This window comes from Prionailurus viverrinus, chromosome A2 (genome assembly GCF_022837055.1).
Source record: "Prionailurus viverrinus isolate Anna chromosome A2, UM_Priviv_1.0, whole genome shotgun sequence".
In the NCBI taxonomy this organism is placed as follows: Eukaryota; Metazoa; Chordata; class Mammalia; order Carnivora; family Felidae; genus Prionailurus; species Prionailurus viverrinus.
Genome location: NC_062562.1, coordinates 21,567,493 through 21,583,538, shown reverse-complemented (window position 1 = coordinate 21,583,538; position 16,046 = coordinate 21,567,493). Strand labels below are relative to the sequence as shown.

The following is a 16,046-nucleotide window of genomic DNA, read 5'->3' as shown; positions in this document are numbered from 1 at the left end:
CTAGGGTGCTGTTTGCCTTCATGGGATGCTGCTTGGTTGCAGTCTCACTGGCTCTGAGTAGGTGACAGGCAATCTGGTGGCTCCATGTCCCTGAACTGTGTCCCCTGGGGCAGCTTACTGAGCCTCTCTGTGCTCAGAATCCGTTGGCAGAGCCAGCATGGTAAAAGGAATCACCTCACCTATTTCTTCTCGTCAACAGAAGCCGACATTAAGGACTTCCGACAGTGTGTGAAGCTGACCAGAGAAATTTTTGCTCAGAAAGCCCTAGAACCGTTCCGGGGGAAAGAGCTCCAGCCAGGAAGCCACGTGCAGTCAGATAAAGAGATAGATGCCTTTGTGCGGGCAAAAGCGGACAGCGCCTACCACCCCTCGTGCACCTGTAAGATGGGCCAGCCCTCTGACCCCACTGCCGTGGTGGACCCACAGACCAGGGTGCTTGGAGTGGAAAACCTCAGGGTGGTTGATGCCTCCGTCATGCCCAGTGTGGTCAGCGGCAACCTTAACGCCCCCACCATCATGATCGCAGAGAAAGCAGCTGACATCATCAAGGGGCAGCCTGCACTCCAGGACAAGGACGTCCCTGTCTATAAGCCCGGAAGTCTGGCCACCCAGCGCTGAGGCAGTCACTGCCTGAGAAGCCTCCTGACAAGCCAAGAGGGTCAGCAGAGTCCCTGCCCTCAGTGCCCTTTCCTGAAACTGTCTAGAATGTTAGGATTCAGTGGCTGAGAATGGGTTAATCTCTTAGGATGGGAGACCAGTATCAGGGCAGCAAAGCAGGTTTCTTTTCCCCAGCATTTTCCTGCGGGCCCCTCCCCCTGCCTCCTGAAGGGGCAGCAGGGGGGACCAAGGGACAGGCCAAAGGAGGATGATGGTTAACTTCTGCCATGGCCTTGTCTTAATAGTCCAGGTTCTGGTCAGACTTGAGGGAAGTGATTCCCTCTCAGGCCTCCCTCTTAAGGCGAGCCGCTCTAAGAGCAGGGTGCTGTGCCCAGAGGCTAGGTGGTGGCTAGACCACACTGGGTTCTCAGGGTGGGGGCATCCCCCACCTCAGGCTGCATGCTGTAGCTGAGGCCTGTGCGTAAGCCTCCGGTGTCCCTGTTTGGAGGGCAAGCTGCCTGCTGGGAGAAACACAGTCTTCCCCGGTGCTTCCCGATCCCACTCGGGCCACTCTGAGGGCCCACCTCGCCAGTGCTCTGGTTCTTACTAAACACAGCCCAATGGGAAGATTTCTGGACCTTGATCTAAAGAAGCTTCTGGAGAGTCTCTTCACTCCCATAGGTCTCATGATTTAACATTTTAAAAGATTTTCCTGTTACCAGGGAAACCTAGAAATCCAGAGCAGACCCACAGACCAGACCACTGCTCCATGCCAAAGCAGCTAGCCCAAGAGGACCCTTTCCCATCAGCCTGGGGAAGCGACTCACAGCGGACAAAGCCGGCTAATTCGTATTCTGCGGACATCCACAGGACCCGACTGGGATGGAGCTGAGGCTGATGGAAAAAGTTGTCAAGTCAAACTAGGTACCCGATCCTGTAAAAGTACAACTGAGTGAAAGAAAAAATAAGTTGGCAAAGATTTGAGTTGGGGGGGGGGGGAGGGGGGCGGAGAGCAGATACAAGAAGCATTTAAAATAGTTCTTTGATCTTTAAACTTCCTATAATCCAATAATGTAATCCAGTAACTTCTTTTTGAATGGAGATGCCTTAGCCAGACTGCTCTCACAGGGTAATGGAAATTAAATGTGTTTTGGATGGATCTTTCTAAAGATCTCCAAGGCCACTTCCCACAGCAGGGGAGAAAAGGATTGTTCCATGGAAAGCTGCTGTGCTAGACACAGAACAGGGAGGGGAAGAAAAAGGGGGCGTTCCAGGCTTCCCCCCGGGGTCAGAGTGGATCGAGGTGTCATGGAGGCCAGACAGCCACAACTTGTGTTTGTGAGACAGACCTTCCAGAAAGATGGAGAGAAGAAAACCATGACACCTCTCCTTCCTTTAAAAATTTTAAGTGGCTCTGGTTTACTCTTACCTGTATCTTGCTGCATTTTCTGTCCCACGGGAGGTTCTAAATCTGCCAAGAGATTGATTTCTTCTAGGGAAGTCCCCGTGTGCCCCTGCAGCCGTGGTCTACAACTGTCAGCCTCAGGGCCTGGGAGCCACCTGCAGGGGTGAAGGAAGATCAGAGGAGGGCAGCTGCCAATCTCACTGCTCTGAGGGCCAATGAGTGACAAGTTGGGTAGGTGGAGGGGTCCAGGCCTGCCTGTGACTGTGCTGACCTTGTCTAGTGCGGGTAAGCCAGGTGACACAGCCATTCTATGCTGTGGTGGTCTCAGTCTCTGGGGCAGTGGCTGCTTTGCCTCCTGTGTCTGTATTGTAAGATAAGCAGAGGTGAGAGGAGGTACGTGATCTTGCACGGCTGGATTACATCTAGGCCCCTCTCCCACTCTCGGTCACCGAGCCTCATCCCATATGATCATTCAGTGTAGCCAGATGCATAAATAGAGTGGACCGCGAGTGTTCTGTATCCAGGCCCCACAGAAGTCAAGGCGAAACACTGTGTTGTCGGGGTTCAGCCACAAGATGGAATAGTGTGCTTTGAAGTGGCTCCTCGCTCCAGCCAGGACAGGGGAGCGTGCAGCCGTCTGGCGGAGTGGAATAGTGGCCCGTGTCATAATAGGCCATCTCAAGGTTCCATTGCCATGAGGGAACCTTCGGCCTCAGAAAGAGGGCTGTTGGCTGGGGAAGCCAGAGAGGGGAGAAAAGTGCCTATCGGGTTAGGGAGGCTGAGCCACAGTCAGGCGTCCCTTGGGGGCCCCCAGAGACCAGGCCAGCACTCAGCCCTGAGAGAATCTTCTTGAAGCCCCTTGGCAAAGCACCCATGATACCTAAACAGAAGAATGTACTTTTCAAAAAACGGTTGAAAAAGTGTAACAGGAAGCTGTGTATATACCTGAATGGGCTCCGGGCACGGACCCCTTTGAAGAAGACTGCGTTCAAGCTGCTGCATCAACAGAAGGTTCTTCCTGGTAGAACGGAGGATAGACGGCACGGAAACCGGAGCAGCTCGCCAGCAGCATGACCAGGAATGGCAGGTCCTGGAAGCCGGATCCTGGCTTCCAGACGTGCAGCCTCTCTGCTTCCGGGCCAACTGTAGGAATCCTCATTTCCATAAAATCAGATAGCTTCTCTCCAGCCAAACCCTTTTCCTCCCCACAAAGGCCGTTTCCTGTTTCTGCCAACTTAACATCAGATCTAATATCTACATCCTTTTCCCTTAAAACCTAGAGGGAAACACATGCCTTCTCCACCAGCCCTGTTCTGAGACCCAGGCCGTCTCCCATTCCCTCTCTCCTGCCACCATCCCCACAGGGTGTCTGCAAGGCCACTCTCGCTGGTGCTCCCATGTTGGAGGCAAGGGCCCCAGGCCTGCTCCCCATTCTCCTATTCTCGCCTGCCCTCTGAAGCCCCCAGGAAGGAAAGAATATTATTTTGGAGAAATAAAAACTTTGTCAACAATGAGAGCCCAGCTGGTGTCTGTTTTTGAGTCTGGTAGGAGCTGGAGCTCTGTGCCAGACGATAGCTCTGTGGCTGACCAGTGTTCAGAACAAACCAACGCCCATCATAGCAGCGGAAACCTTTGTAGGAGAACAGGCAGTTGGCAAAGACACTAAAGACCATAAAAAATAATGTGAAATAAACTTCCCTGGTTCCTTTCATAAGCGTGGGGTCAGCAGTAAGGTAGGTAAAGCCCATGCTGTGTGCCCTGTGTACCAAGAAGCTTCCCAAGCTTGGGCAGACTCCCAGACAGAGCTAGAAAGCCCTGTCTGGCCAGGCTGCCAGGATAGAAACCAGAGAGAATGCTTAATGAGGATCCTGCTCATTGGTAGTTAAATCCAAGCTGACATATCTATTTGTGATATTAAGAAAAACATGAGAAACCAAATGTACTATTTTTTAGGGGGTGGGAGGGGGCCCAAAAAGGAGAGACATTTAATCTTAAAACTTTCTAAAGCAAAGGAAAAAATAACACATCCTCTACAACTTCAGTTTTTTGTTTTTTTTTTTTGTTTTTTTTTTTACAAAGAACAACTTAATGGTTGATAGGAGATTGAACCAGGCTTAAAGCAGACCTGTTAAGAGCAGTACAGCTTATAAAAATGCTAGTTTTTAAGTACTGACTGGAAAAGATTGTGGCCTGCACCAAAAAAACCCCATCCTGGGAGGGCAGTTTGGGCTGCTGCTAAGTCGTAGTAATGCCCAGCGGAGACGATGGGGACAGTGGGTTAGCCCTTTAGGAGAAACTGCTCTCGGCAGCTGGTGTTACCTTCTGCATTAAGGAGGGAGCCGTGAGGGTAACACAAAGTTATGCAGTTAGAGAACCGCCCTCGGCAGAGTGCCCCTTCTGAAGCTCTCCCTGCCCTGCTCCAGGTCTTTGCAAGGAGAGCTCCCTAACACAAAATTCTTACACAGTTTTGTTCTGAAGAACATTTTGCGTTTTAATAAAAAAAAATTATGTCAGGAAATAGTCATTTACAAACCTGGAAGTGTTTTTGCCTGGATCTGGAGTAAGAATGTCTTAAGAGGTTTGTAAGGTCTTCATAACAAAGTGTTGTTATTTATAAAACAAAACGAAACAAAAACCCAAAACATTTACAGGTCATGTAGGTGATATTTAAAAATTTTGAACCAAAAACTGCTACCTGTATTTTTGACTGCAGGGAATCCCTGCCAAGGAAAGTTGACAAACGGCGGCGTAATTCTTTGAAAAGAAAAGGAAGCCTGGGTGGGTCTAATGGTCCAAAAGTGGGTTTTCATCAGGAAGTACAATCGGGGTGTGAGTACGTTCTAATGAAAACTTCAGCCCTCATTCAGTTGCATATAAAAGCCCTCGGAGAGAACACACAGTACAGCAATGTTTTGTAAAAAGGCAACAATACGATTTGTGGACACCTCTGACGTTCTCATCCCACCGATCATCACTTTGCCTCCCCCCTCCCCGTTCCCCACCCCTCCCCGCCCCAACTCCTTAAGACAAGCACAGTAGCCATCCCCAGGGAGCAAGGAAGGGCAGAGGAACTTCAAAAATGCCTTGTGGGGGCTGCTGAGGAAACCACCACTGTGAACGCCACAGGGTCAGAGTAACCAGCTCGACCTACTGTAATGAACTTGTCGAAGGGTCAGTAGAATAAAAGTTGCAACCCACAGTGGACCAGAGGTCCACTATCAAATCCTAGCACTCTTGCCCAAAGCCAAGACTGTAAATCGTCATCTGGTGTATCTTGGGTTAAGGTAGATTTATAGTAACTCAAAATATTTTAGAAAAATCTCTGTAGTGTCAAGTTCTTTCGAACTTAAAATGTCATCCCCAAAAGATTTTTCACTGAATAAAGGAGAATTGGCTCTATTTCTTCTACTTCTGTACAGCCCAAGTAAAAATGCTAGTAATTTCTAGATTTCGGTGGGGAACTACCATTATTAGGACCCATAGATATTGCTGCAGTTCAAATACGGTACAATAATTACAAAATATAGACCATCTCTTTACAAATACAAATTATAGTATATTACAAGTCATGTACAGTAAATCTATAATTTTTAAACAAACTAGCGTATCTAAGTTTACCTGGTTGCGAGTGCATGATTATTCCAGTTTACAGTTGCCCTTAACCTGACAGTCAGAAACCAACTGAGTGACGCTCTCTCTTGTAAACTGGGGTCACATAACAGAAAACCTCGTGGATAAGGTCCTGCTCCCCTCTCAGGATGACGGCTGGTAGGTAGGTCCTGATTTACACACTGTATTTCAGAACAGCTAAACAGAAACCAGGAAGCAGTGTATCTGGGGGAAGAGGGTTTAAAAATGGATATGCTGGGCCCAGTGAATGTCTGATATGCTAGACCGATGGCTGAGGTAATGACACAGGTGTGGTGATCGTCATCACCTTTAACCTTCCCCACCATGCCAGCAGGTGGGTGGGCGCAGGTGAGCGCCTGGGGGGGGGGCACTCTGGACAAGTGGGCTGGGCTTGTCCGACCTCCTCACCGGTCCTCCCCAAGAGGGCTGGACCTGCTGCTTCCGACAGCTGGAGCCGGGCACACGTGCGCGGCTGTTCCCTACCAGGTTTATGGCTTCCTCGAGGCATGACATCACTTGTACAAAAGTCTAATTGAATATGGACTCCACACTAGTGCCTAAACTTTCCTAACTACGAGGCACTTTTTCCCTGGCCCTCTGGCGCCCCACCTGAGGCCAGAGCCAGTCTGCCCCTCCCTGGGGGCTACAGGGTGGTGATGCATATCATTTCATCTGCCAGGTCCTCCTCATCCCTTCCAGGGTCGGGCTCTTCATCGCTGTAGCCTGGCCCGAAGTCCTGGAGCTCATAGTCCTGCCGGTGTGACACGGGGCCCACACCCCCGTTGGCCCGGGGATGTACAGTCCCGTTGAGCAGGTTGCTGGCTGCACTCTCCATCTCGTCGATGGTTAGGTCACAGGCATCGGCGATTTCGTGTTTTGTGGCCGATACAAATTTTGGGTCCCTTGCATACCGTCCTAAACCTTCGGATATCAGGACCTGTATGGGACAAATGCATCGCGTGAATGTGTTACAAGGCTTTGGGGGTGGGGGTGGGGCGGGGAATGACAAAGGAGCCACCTCGAGCCCTAACTGCAGGACATGATTTTATGTTCATTAGACCTCACACGTGATAGCTCAATGTCAATGGCTTTGAAAACATCACAGACTTCAAACACTACATATGGCCCAACAAGAACAAGCCCCACTGGGGAAAAAGATTTCAGGAGAAGCTGGCAATATTTGCAGGTACAGCACATGCAATCCTAGGTACGGCTCCTTCATGAGAACTGGCAGTGGTGGTATTTGTATATTGGTGCTGTCCGTCCCATCTTTGCTTTGGAGCAGTGGGCAATATCGGACAAAAAGCGACACAGCTGGGCTCTGGGGCCTCCCACCCTCACAACCACCGCTGCTCCAGCGGGTCCCCCTCCGCCGGGCAGAGCTGCCCATCTGTGGCACGCTCTGGGGGGGCCATACTCACTGCTTCCACCAAGCTGTCTGCGCTCCTCTGCTTGTCACTGTTTTTGTTGCGGAAGCTGCTGGGGACGGTCAGGCTGGCTGGTGTGAAAGTTCGGTACGAGATGCCCGGCTCATCCGTGTACCAGGAGCTTCGGTGCAGGGACGGCAGGCTGCCGTTGACCTGGTCCAGGGCCTCTGGCCGCTCCACCTGGATCAGGGGTGCATAGCACGGTGTCCAGTCCCGGTACGGAGGGGTCGCCGGAGGGGTGGCCCATGACCGGGTTGAGTGGCTCGGCGAGTACTTCTGGGCTTTACTGGAATCCAGGCCCGCAACTGCCATGATCTGAGGGGAGAGGGGAGGTGGGAAGGCCAGAGGTCCTCAGGTGCAGGCCGCAGGCCTCACGCAGACCAAGCAGGAGGCACAAAAGCTGGACAAAGGCAGCCTCGGACAATGACTTTAAAAGGACATGGGCAGTAAAAGCCGGCTTTCTAGGGGACCGTTTTGTGTTTCCCCAAATGCGCTGCCTATGACTGTTCCCAAGTAGGAATCAGCCACTAATTCACGAAATTGCTGCTGAGCAGTGGAGAATTAGGGAAGACACTGGCCCTGTGGCATGTGAACATACCAGCCAGATCATCTACGTTTAAATATGAAGTCCATTCGGGGCAAACGAGCAGTTCCCAGCCCAGCTGGGAAGGAGCACAGATCCCTTTCTCTAATGCAAGTCCTCACAGCAGCTGGCACAGGGTCTGCTCCTCCCACCTACAGCTGCACCACAGCAGATGCATCCTGATGCTCCCTCTGCACAGAGGGCCCCGGACGCCCGGTCTTGTGAACAGCACAGTCCTGTGGCCCACTGGAAGCCGTGGCCACCCGAGGGAGGCAGGGCAGACACGAACCAGGCCCTCATTGGGACGGGACGGCAGAGGGAAGGGCATTTTCACACATGTGCTCGTGTAGACCTCTGTGCCTACTTGGTTCATGGCATTTGACGGCTGGGCCTGCCCAAACTTTGTCCTTTCACAATAAAGTAGGACATGATTAAAAATTAATATAAAAACCGAAGGCAGAAGAGTAAAAAGTTGGCAGAGACCCGTAGTGGAAGCTAGTGTTCGTGTGCTCATGTAGGGCGAGCTGGCTCTCTGCACATGTACAGACTGGGTGCTCCCTGCACGCCTCCCCACCCCTGACACACATACATAGTGGACGGCATCTCTGATGCACTCTTTTCAGGAAGAAAAAGTACCATATTCTTGTCCTTGAGGCAAAGCCCTGGTGAGTGGGCTGCACCCCCACCCTCCCTTCAGACCTTGGGCCCCCTCCTGTCCAATCACCTAACTGTGGATGGTCCTCCTCCCTGAACCACATGCCCCTCGCAGTCTGGGCTGGGGGCTTACCCCGCCCCCTTGGGGCCACAGGACCCTGCCCGCAGAGGGCTCTAGAGACGTGTTTTAATGAAAGAACAACGTCTCAGAACAAATAAAGGGCCGCACTAATTGTTCAGGATCAGGCAAACGGTCGCCACTCCCTGGGTCAGGGGTTGTACCAGATCCCATCTCCTGCACCCAGGACAGAAGGCAGCGTGCACCAAGGCTGAGTGCCCAGCTTCGGAAGCTGGCAGCCTTGGATTCAAAGGCCAACTTGGTTACACACCCCCTGTGTGAGCTCAGGCAAGCCACCTACCCTGTCCCTGACATTTGCTCATCTGTGAAATGGGTTCACGATCGTATCTATTTGATAGGGTTGCTACAGGATTGAACCCGAGTGTACATGAAGGTTCTCTCTGACCCTCCTGCTGCCGGCAGTCAGAGAGAAGGGGGTGTCCTGAGGGTGGGTCCCATGCAGGGTGCCCATCGGGCCCGTGATGTCCAGGCCAGGTGGACCAGCTCACCTGCTGCTGCATCAGGTGCAGGGGCAGGGCTGTGCGGTGGGGGAAGGTGGGGGGTGGCGGGGCCTCTTCCTGGCTGCTCTGCCGGCGCAGACACTCGAAGTTGAAGGAGGATCTCCGGCGGGCTGAGAAGTGAAGCACAGCAGCACTTGTGAACCGAGCGCTCTGTCAGGACCCCGGGGCCCTGGGGTTGAGGGTGGCCCGCTGGACATTCAGCAGAGAGCCCAAGAGGAAGCAAGCGACAGGTCCGAGGAAAAGCATCAGGTAGGGAGGCCTCAGAACTTTGGGAGGGAGGATGAAGAAGCTGCCCAGCCGAGGGACGTTTTTAACAAGTTCAAGCTGGTTTCTTGTGAATGCAGTGCCTGTTCTCACGGGGCAGAGCTAAAGGCTCTGGAGTGCGGCTGTTCTGATTCGAAGCCCCGGCCCTGTGGATACGTTGTGGGAGCACGGCGTTTCAGGCCAAGAACAACAAGGTCATTCTAGAATCCTACGGCTGCTTGCTGACTGACCCCCTTCTCACCCTGCAGACATCCTAAGTGTCTCTGGGGGACGTGGCCTCTCGCTGGTGCTCCCGTGCTTCTACCTGCTTTAAGGGGTGGGGGGTGACCTGCTACCAGCTCAGCCAGATACGAAGCAAATTCTTTTGTTGGGAAAGACCCAGCTTCTCTAGCACTGAAGATAAAAACAGAAAAGAACACCTCTAAGGATAAAGAACATGGTTGTCCTATTAACGCCCACTTTAAAGAAAGGCTCCTGCATGGGGTTGAGTGATGACAAGGGATCCAGGAGGTCAGTCTGAATCCTGGGCCCCCAAGCACAGGCCAGAGGCTGACTCTGGAAACAGCTCCACCCTCCAAAGGTGCTGGCTCACTGCTTGGGGGCCTGATAGTTTGCAAGGCAGGAGCGAGGTCTGTTTAACCTCTTCTGCTTTCTAAGATCCCAGGGCATTTGTCATGCCCCAGCAAAAACGCTGCACACCCCTAATTCCTGTACTGGAAAACTGCAGAGGCGAGCCTCCCAGGCCTCCTGGGACCACACGTGGAGCTGTAGGAACCAGGTTCTGTGAGCTCTAATCTAAAAGTGCATGAAGACTGGGCTGAGCCCTTGGCTGGCTCTGCCCTGTGGGCATGCCGGGCCCCCTCCTCCTCGCTGAGTTGCATGACAGCTGCTGTCTTCCATGCACCACATGGGGGGATGGGCCTCCCCTGGCTGCACACCCTCTAGAACCGTCCTAGGATCAGATGGCAAGGGCCAGAGGCTCGGAGCCAGGAGAGGAAGCCACCATCCCTCTCATTTGGGAAGTGCCTTTCAGTTTTGAAAATCGGTCCGCGTACACCTGTCATCTCATCTGCTGTGCACAACCACCTCTGACAGAGGAAGCAATCCCACTGCGGCTGAGAACATAGGTTGAAGACTTCCATGTTCTCCTCCCTGCCCAACGTCTGAACTGATGGGCAGTAAAGCAAATAAAATACATTTTATTTATTTGCCCTTACGAATACAAAGGGCATCTGCTCTAGCCCACTCAGCTTCACCAGGGCAGAGCCTCTGAATGGTGGGCATTAATGTGGCCACCACAGGGGACACAGGGAGGTCCAGGGAGGGCAATGGTCCTCTGGTGGGCCAGGGGCTCTACCTGGCCTCACCTGCATGTGTCATCCGGTATTTATGGAGCTCAGGATTGCTCTGTTTAGCAGCATGTGTTTGGGGCTGCAGAATTAAATATTAACCATGGAAATGGGTCTGATTACACTCCCCAGCAGGTCAGTGACAGCTGGAGAGAGGCAGAGGGCCCCAGGCACCACCCAGCCACACTTGTTATTGCACGCGGAGTTAGCAGACTCGGAGCCAACGTGTCTTGGCTATTTTTGGTTCCTGATTAGAGTCCTACTCACAAATATGCTTCATTCCTCAGAAACACCAGGAATGGATATTTTTTAACCAATCACCAAAATGCCCACATGTGCAAAATCAAACTCCCCGGCCGGGAGCAGCAGGGGCCACTGCTACATTTCTTACCCCAGCCCACGTTCCTCACTTGGGGTGACCCAGATCTCCTGCAGCACTGCTTAGGCCACCTGCATAGGCAAAACAGGTGGGGAGCAGCCAGCCCCCACGTCTTCTCAGCAGGATGGGATTCCTCCAGCCCCAGGATGGGGGTGCTGACCCTAGAAGTCACCACCAAGGCCAAAACCTGCCCCGTGAACAATGGCATTGGCTGACCCGTGGCAAAGATGAAAGACGGGGGGACGGGGAGGTGAGGGGGCACTCCCTGGTGGGGACTGAGAAGAGATGGACATCAAGAGTCCCCAGGTGGCCTTCAGAGACTTGGGGCTGGGTGGGATAGGCCTGGGCTCAGGTCCAGCTCTGCACAGGGCTGATCCCTTCCACCCTCCTCTGTCAGGAGAGGGCCTGACAACGACATGGCACACATCTTACCTACCTCACAGGATGGGCCTCGGGCTCAAAGGCAATGATAACATGCACAAAAAGCCCCTTATCAGATGCCACATACTATGGACATTTAGGCCACATACTGCCTTCCTCTGTTCTCAGAGAGTCAAGAACAGCACTAAAGTTGTCCGAGCTCTATCACGTGAGATACAGATGAGACAGAAAGGAAAGCCGGTAGGATCTCCAACCAGGGGAGGTTGGAGGGCTGACAGTCCCTAACAAAGCAGGACCACATTTGTCACACTCCCCCAGGGGGGCTGGGGTTGGGGGAGGGGCACACTGTTCCTTGGAAGGCTTCACCCAAAACAAAAAATCTGGCCTCACATGTTGGGGTGGGAGGTAGTAGGCGTCTCCTTGGAGATCTCCGAGAGTCATAGCAAATGGGTGAGTCGTCATCTTCCAAGAAGCCTTGGGGGTGATGGTAGCCTCGAGGCCGCTCGAAGTCCCAGTTGCTGCCTGGGTATCTGTTGTAGTAGCTGTAGTTCTGCCTGGTGGTCAAAAAGGCCAAAAGAGACGGTAAGGGGCGCCCGAGATCCTAGTTAACAAGTCCTGCCTGTCAGCTCGGACAGACCCACCTTTCTTGAACACCCTGGATTGGCTGAGAGCAAGGCAGTCCTCGGCCTCACGAAGACTCGGGGTCCGGGTAGCAGCTGGTCTGAAAGAGCAGCCTCCACCCTGCCTTTCTGGCCCTATTTCTCCTGCTCCCGCTTTCCCTCTGGCCCAGAGTCTGTGCTCTGCCTCACTTCCCAGGGCAGGCCAGGTGTAGTGCATGTGGGCCCTGGCTTCAGGGCACGAGGGGCGGGAGACAGCCAGGCCTCCTACCGTCAGCCCGAGCCGCAGAGCCGCTCACCTGCTCCCGGCCGGTGAGCCGGCATCCTCAGAGCCCTCCTCACCACTGAAATACTCCTGCTCCTCCAAGCAGCGGGGGTCGCTGAAGTAGCCGTGTACCTCTGGATCTTCCCGGCAAATAGTTGGGAACTGCTCATCTCCTGAGTCAGACCTGCGGTTGCGAGACAGGGCCTGAGCGCCCAGGCAGGCGGCAGACACCTCCCGTAGCCAGGCCGCGGTGGGAGGCCAGCTCCCCCTGCCCCCCACATGCCCCTGACTTCTCCCTGGTGCACCCGGGACTGGACTGCTCAGGCTCCACGTGTGAGCACATCTCTCTCTCGGTACCCTGCACGATGCCGGCGCCAAACCACTATGCCCAGGGGCCACAGCGCCAAAGGAGTCGGTGTAATTTGGGGGAAGAGAACAAGGAAATGGACATAGAGGCCTGCAGGGATCCGCAGTCCCAGGGAAAAGGCTCTGATCCTTCCTGCCCTGGCCTGTGTGACTTCAGGGTCTGGAACAAAGAGGACCCCTAACCAATTTCCCACTGCATCCACCCCAGGAAAAGTCACAGGGGTTTGCAACTCAGTGTCCCAGGGGGACTCACACGTGTGACACCTGGCATGTTTTCAAAGCCTGCCTTGCCCACATGGCAAGACTGTCATGCTGTCTCCCTGAAAGCCACCATCCTGGCCTCGGTCCTCAGGAAAACCAGCCAGGCTCTGTTATATCAACTCCCTCCAAAGAGAGGACTGTGCTCCCTCCAAGTTCATGCTCTCAAGTTGCTCCTGAGCAGCTGTTTTCTCTTGATACAATGAAAGCAAGAGACCAAGCCCCCTGTTCCCAGGAAAATGATCATCCCACTCACAATTCAACCCACTTTAGCAAATGCGTAGCAGGGTACACAGCACAGACGTTGGGGGCTCCAGGACAGACAGAGAAGATCTGGTCCCTGGTCTTCAGGAGGTTGGGGTCACTTTCTTATCAAGTCCCCACAACAGGCTTGAACTCAGAGAGCAGCAGGCACTGGCCGGCCTCCCGGGGCCAGGCAGCCGGAAGTGCACAGTGTGCTCTCCCTATGCTATCATGAGGCCAGTGGGTACACTGGCGCATCAATACCAGCACATCCTTGGCTGTAACAGACTGTGTAGTCTACACACATATGGACCTCAAAGCTCATTTGCTTAGAAAAGCAGCAGCTACCTCTGCCCCTGGAGTCCACAGGCCCAAGCAGTTGCCTCTAGGGAAGTTTCATCCCTCAGTGTTGAGAGGCCGGTAGGTCACTCTTACGACACAGAGTATTTAACACACAAACGCAATGAGCACATACCTAATGTAAGTTTCATAATAGCGGGTTCTATCCAGGACAAGCATAACATGGGAGGGAGGGAGGGAGAAGATAAAAGTTAAATCCTTCCAACAAAATTTAAAATGCAGATATCAGGCTAGTTTTTAGCACAGAGGTCAGCAAACTATGGTTTATAGGCCATATACTGTCCATGAGCTATGAACGGTTCTTACTTTCAGAGGATTGCAAAAAACAAACAAACAAACAAAAACCCAAAGGAATAAAAATATTTCATCACATGTGACTATATGAAGTTCACATTGCAGTGTCTGTAAATAAAGTTTTATCGGGCTATGGCTGCACCCATGCATTTACACATGGTCTATGACTGCTTTCTGTCTACAACAACAGAGCTCAGTGGCTGCAATGGAGATCGTATGGTGCCCCAAACCTAAAATGCTTACTAGGTAGCCCTTTACAAAGTTTGCCAACCCCTGCCCCAAAGTATGTTGGCATCACTGGGGAAGGTAGAGCCTGTAACTGCTGCTGTTTCAGGGGGCATCCCACTTGGATGGCTGGTGGCCCTTTATCTTCTGGGTGCATCACTGGCTAGTGCCTGACGAGGCTGTGAGCTCACAGTACTCCCAGGTTCTAGTGCAAATGCCTCCCAGGAATTTCCCGTGTGTGCCAGAGCACAGGGGAGAAAAAATTGCCTTGGGCAGACACTACATTACCAAGTGCAAACACATTTTAAAGGTTACCTTTTAATACTGGACCTTCTTTGAGCCTCACGGTCACGCTTGTGGGAGGAGTGATGCCCATTTTCAGACATATGCTCAAGGTTCCCAATGCTGGGCCGCTTTCCAGGGGCAGCTTTGGACATATTGGCATTATTGAGATTGGCATTTGTTGAGCTGGGAGCTTGCTTTCCTATGGAATTATGGTTATGATGGTTATGACACACCGAATTTCCTGCTGGAGGAAACAGCGGTTTCTCAGTATCACTTGCAGGTGGAATTGAAGGCCTTTGGACATGCAGGGGACGGTGGGTGGTATTGGTCTGCTGAAGGGAATCTCTCCTATCACTATTAACATGATTGACATGGTTTCCAAGCAGGGCACCATTTCTCTGCAAAATAATGGGAGACAACACCAGGTAATTTAACAAGTATTTGATGCAGGCTAGCTATGTTAGGTAACTTTTTCTACACGAAAAACAAATTCTAGGTAAGCTCCGTAGGATCCCTGTAAAACAATCTGAGTTTCTCACAGATCAGGGTGAATGTGTCTGCGTGGCAGCTGGTCCCCCCTGAAATGAGGAAGGTTACCGATTCCTGAGCTGGGGAGCAAGCTCTTGGCTATCACACGAGTGCGCTCTTGCAGTCGCTCCAAGTTGAGGTGACTTATACCCAGCACGGCTGGCTGGCTGAGGTTGGGCAGAAGGCATACTCTCGGGCTGAGGGGCTGGGGGCCGGCTGGCAGGTCAAAGAACTGGCCCAGGGAAGAAGGGGGTGGTGCAGGTAGGCAGCTGCTAGTGGGACTCAGGATGCTCAGCCACACTGGCCAAGCAGCCGTGGCCAGGCTCCTCTGAAGCTGCTAGTGTGGGACAGAGGGGTGAGCTCAGGAATGGAGCAGGCCTGGCCCTACAGGAGGTGCCGAAGGTCTGCTGTGGGGAGAGCACAGTCCATAAGCCCCTCTAGGCCCAGGGGCTGCTTTGCATTCTCCAGGCTCTTTTGTGGATCACCGACTGCCCAAACTGGAGTCCTGCCCCACTATTTCCAAGTGGCCAGTGTGTAGCTAGGCGTGGAATAATTACTTTGAATACATCTTCTTCTTCTTCTCGTTTTGTTTCCTCCGGCTCGTCATCTTGCAAATCACATGATATAGCACGCCGGATTTCTGGCCCAATGTCATGCAGTGTCCTTAATCCTGCCTAGATCAACACAAATGGCAAAACGGATTAGACAACATGGATGCGCTGGGCCCGGCCTGGATCCTGGCTCTGCTCCTGCCTGATTCAGCGGTGGGAAGGGAAGTTTCTCCAAAGGCAACCTGGGGAACTGACTGCTCGTGTGAATGTGACTGAAGGGTCCCTGAAGCCCCAGGGTCGAAGGATGTGGAGGATGTGGTCAGGAATTCAAGACGGTCCTAGGCTGGGATGCTTGAGGTCTTCAACCCAGTAACCTCCTTCTCAATTACCTGCACTTGTAGGGAGCAATGTCTGCCGTGGTCAAGAGCACATGTTCACGTCTAAATGACAGAAGGATGGCCTGCAGAGTCCTCTCCCAGAGCCCCAGAGGGGGCAAGGAACACAATCAGGCCATTCTACAAGGACTCACTGGCTGTGTCCAGGATAAGGAGGTCTAAGTCCAAGTACAAGGGGGCAAGCCGACCAAGTAGCCATCAGGGCCACCGGTTCTGCTAGAAAGCCATGGGAACAAGGGAGTGACACCACACACTACAGTCACCAGCACACTCAGGACCATGACGAGATGGGTCGACACGCACACAGACCTGGGCCGCTGTGCAGCGCCAGCCTCCATGGCCATCCGTGGT

At 52.9% G+C, this 16,046-nt stretch overlaps 2 protein-coding genes across 10 annotated transcripts in view; one reads left to right on the top strand and one right to left on the bottom strand.

Annotated features, from left to right (window-relative positions):
* Positions 1 to 3,516, top strand: part of CHDH (choline dehydrogenase) — a 40,148-nt gene extending 36,632 nt beyond the window's left edge. Inside the window, exons 9-10 of one of the 2 annotated variants that reach the window (XM_047850444.1) lie at positions 200 to 658; positions 1,320 to 3,516. In XM_047850444.1, the coding sequence (XP_047706400.1) occupies positions 200 to 618 (419 nt within the window). In that variant the 3' untranslated portion in view covers positions 619 to 658; positions 1,320 to 3,516. Of the gene's footprint in view, positions 1 to 199 lie in introns of both variants that reach the window. The other variant, XM_047850443.1, reaches the window with a different exon arrangement.
* Positions 3,517 to 3,646: 130 nt separating this feature from the next.
* CACNA1D (calcium voltage-gated channel subunit alpha1 D) overlaps positions 3,647 to 16,046 on the bottom strand; it is a 305,785-nt gene continuing 293,385 nt past the window's right edge. For 3 of the 8 annotated variants that reach the window (XM_047850427.1, XM_047850425.1, XM_047850428.1), the window contains 7 exons: positions 15,307 to 15,423; positions 14,252 to 14,619; positions 12,225 to 12,374; positions 11,699 to 11,862; positions 8,924 to 9,045; positions 7,054 to 7,374; positions 3,647 to 6,569 (listed from right to left, as the gene is read on the bottom strand). In XM_047850427.1, coding sequence (XP_047706383.1) covers positions 6,276 to 6,569; positions 7,054 to 7,374; positions 8,924 to 9,045; positions 11,699 to 11,862; positions 12,225 to 12,374; positions 14,252 to 14,619; positions 15,307 to 15,423 — 1,536 coding nt within the window. In that variant the 3' untranslated portion in view covers positions 3,647 to 6,275. Of the gene's footprint in view, positions 6,570 to 7,053; positions 7,375 to 8,923; positions 9,046 to 11,698; positions 11,863 to 12,224; positions 12,375 to 13,532; positions 13,560 to 14,251; positions 14,620 to 15,306; positions 15,424 to 16,046 lie in introns of all 8 variants that reach the window. The other 5 variants (XM_047850432.1, XM_047850429.1, XM_047850430.1 and 2 more) reach the window with 2 other exon arrangements.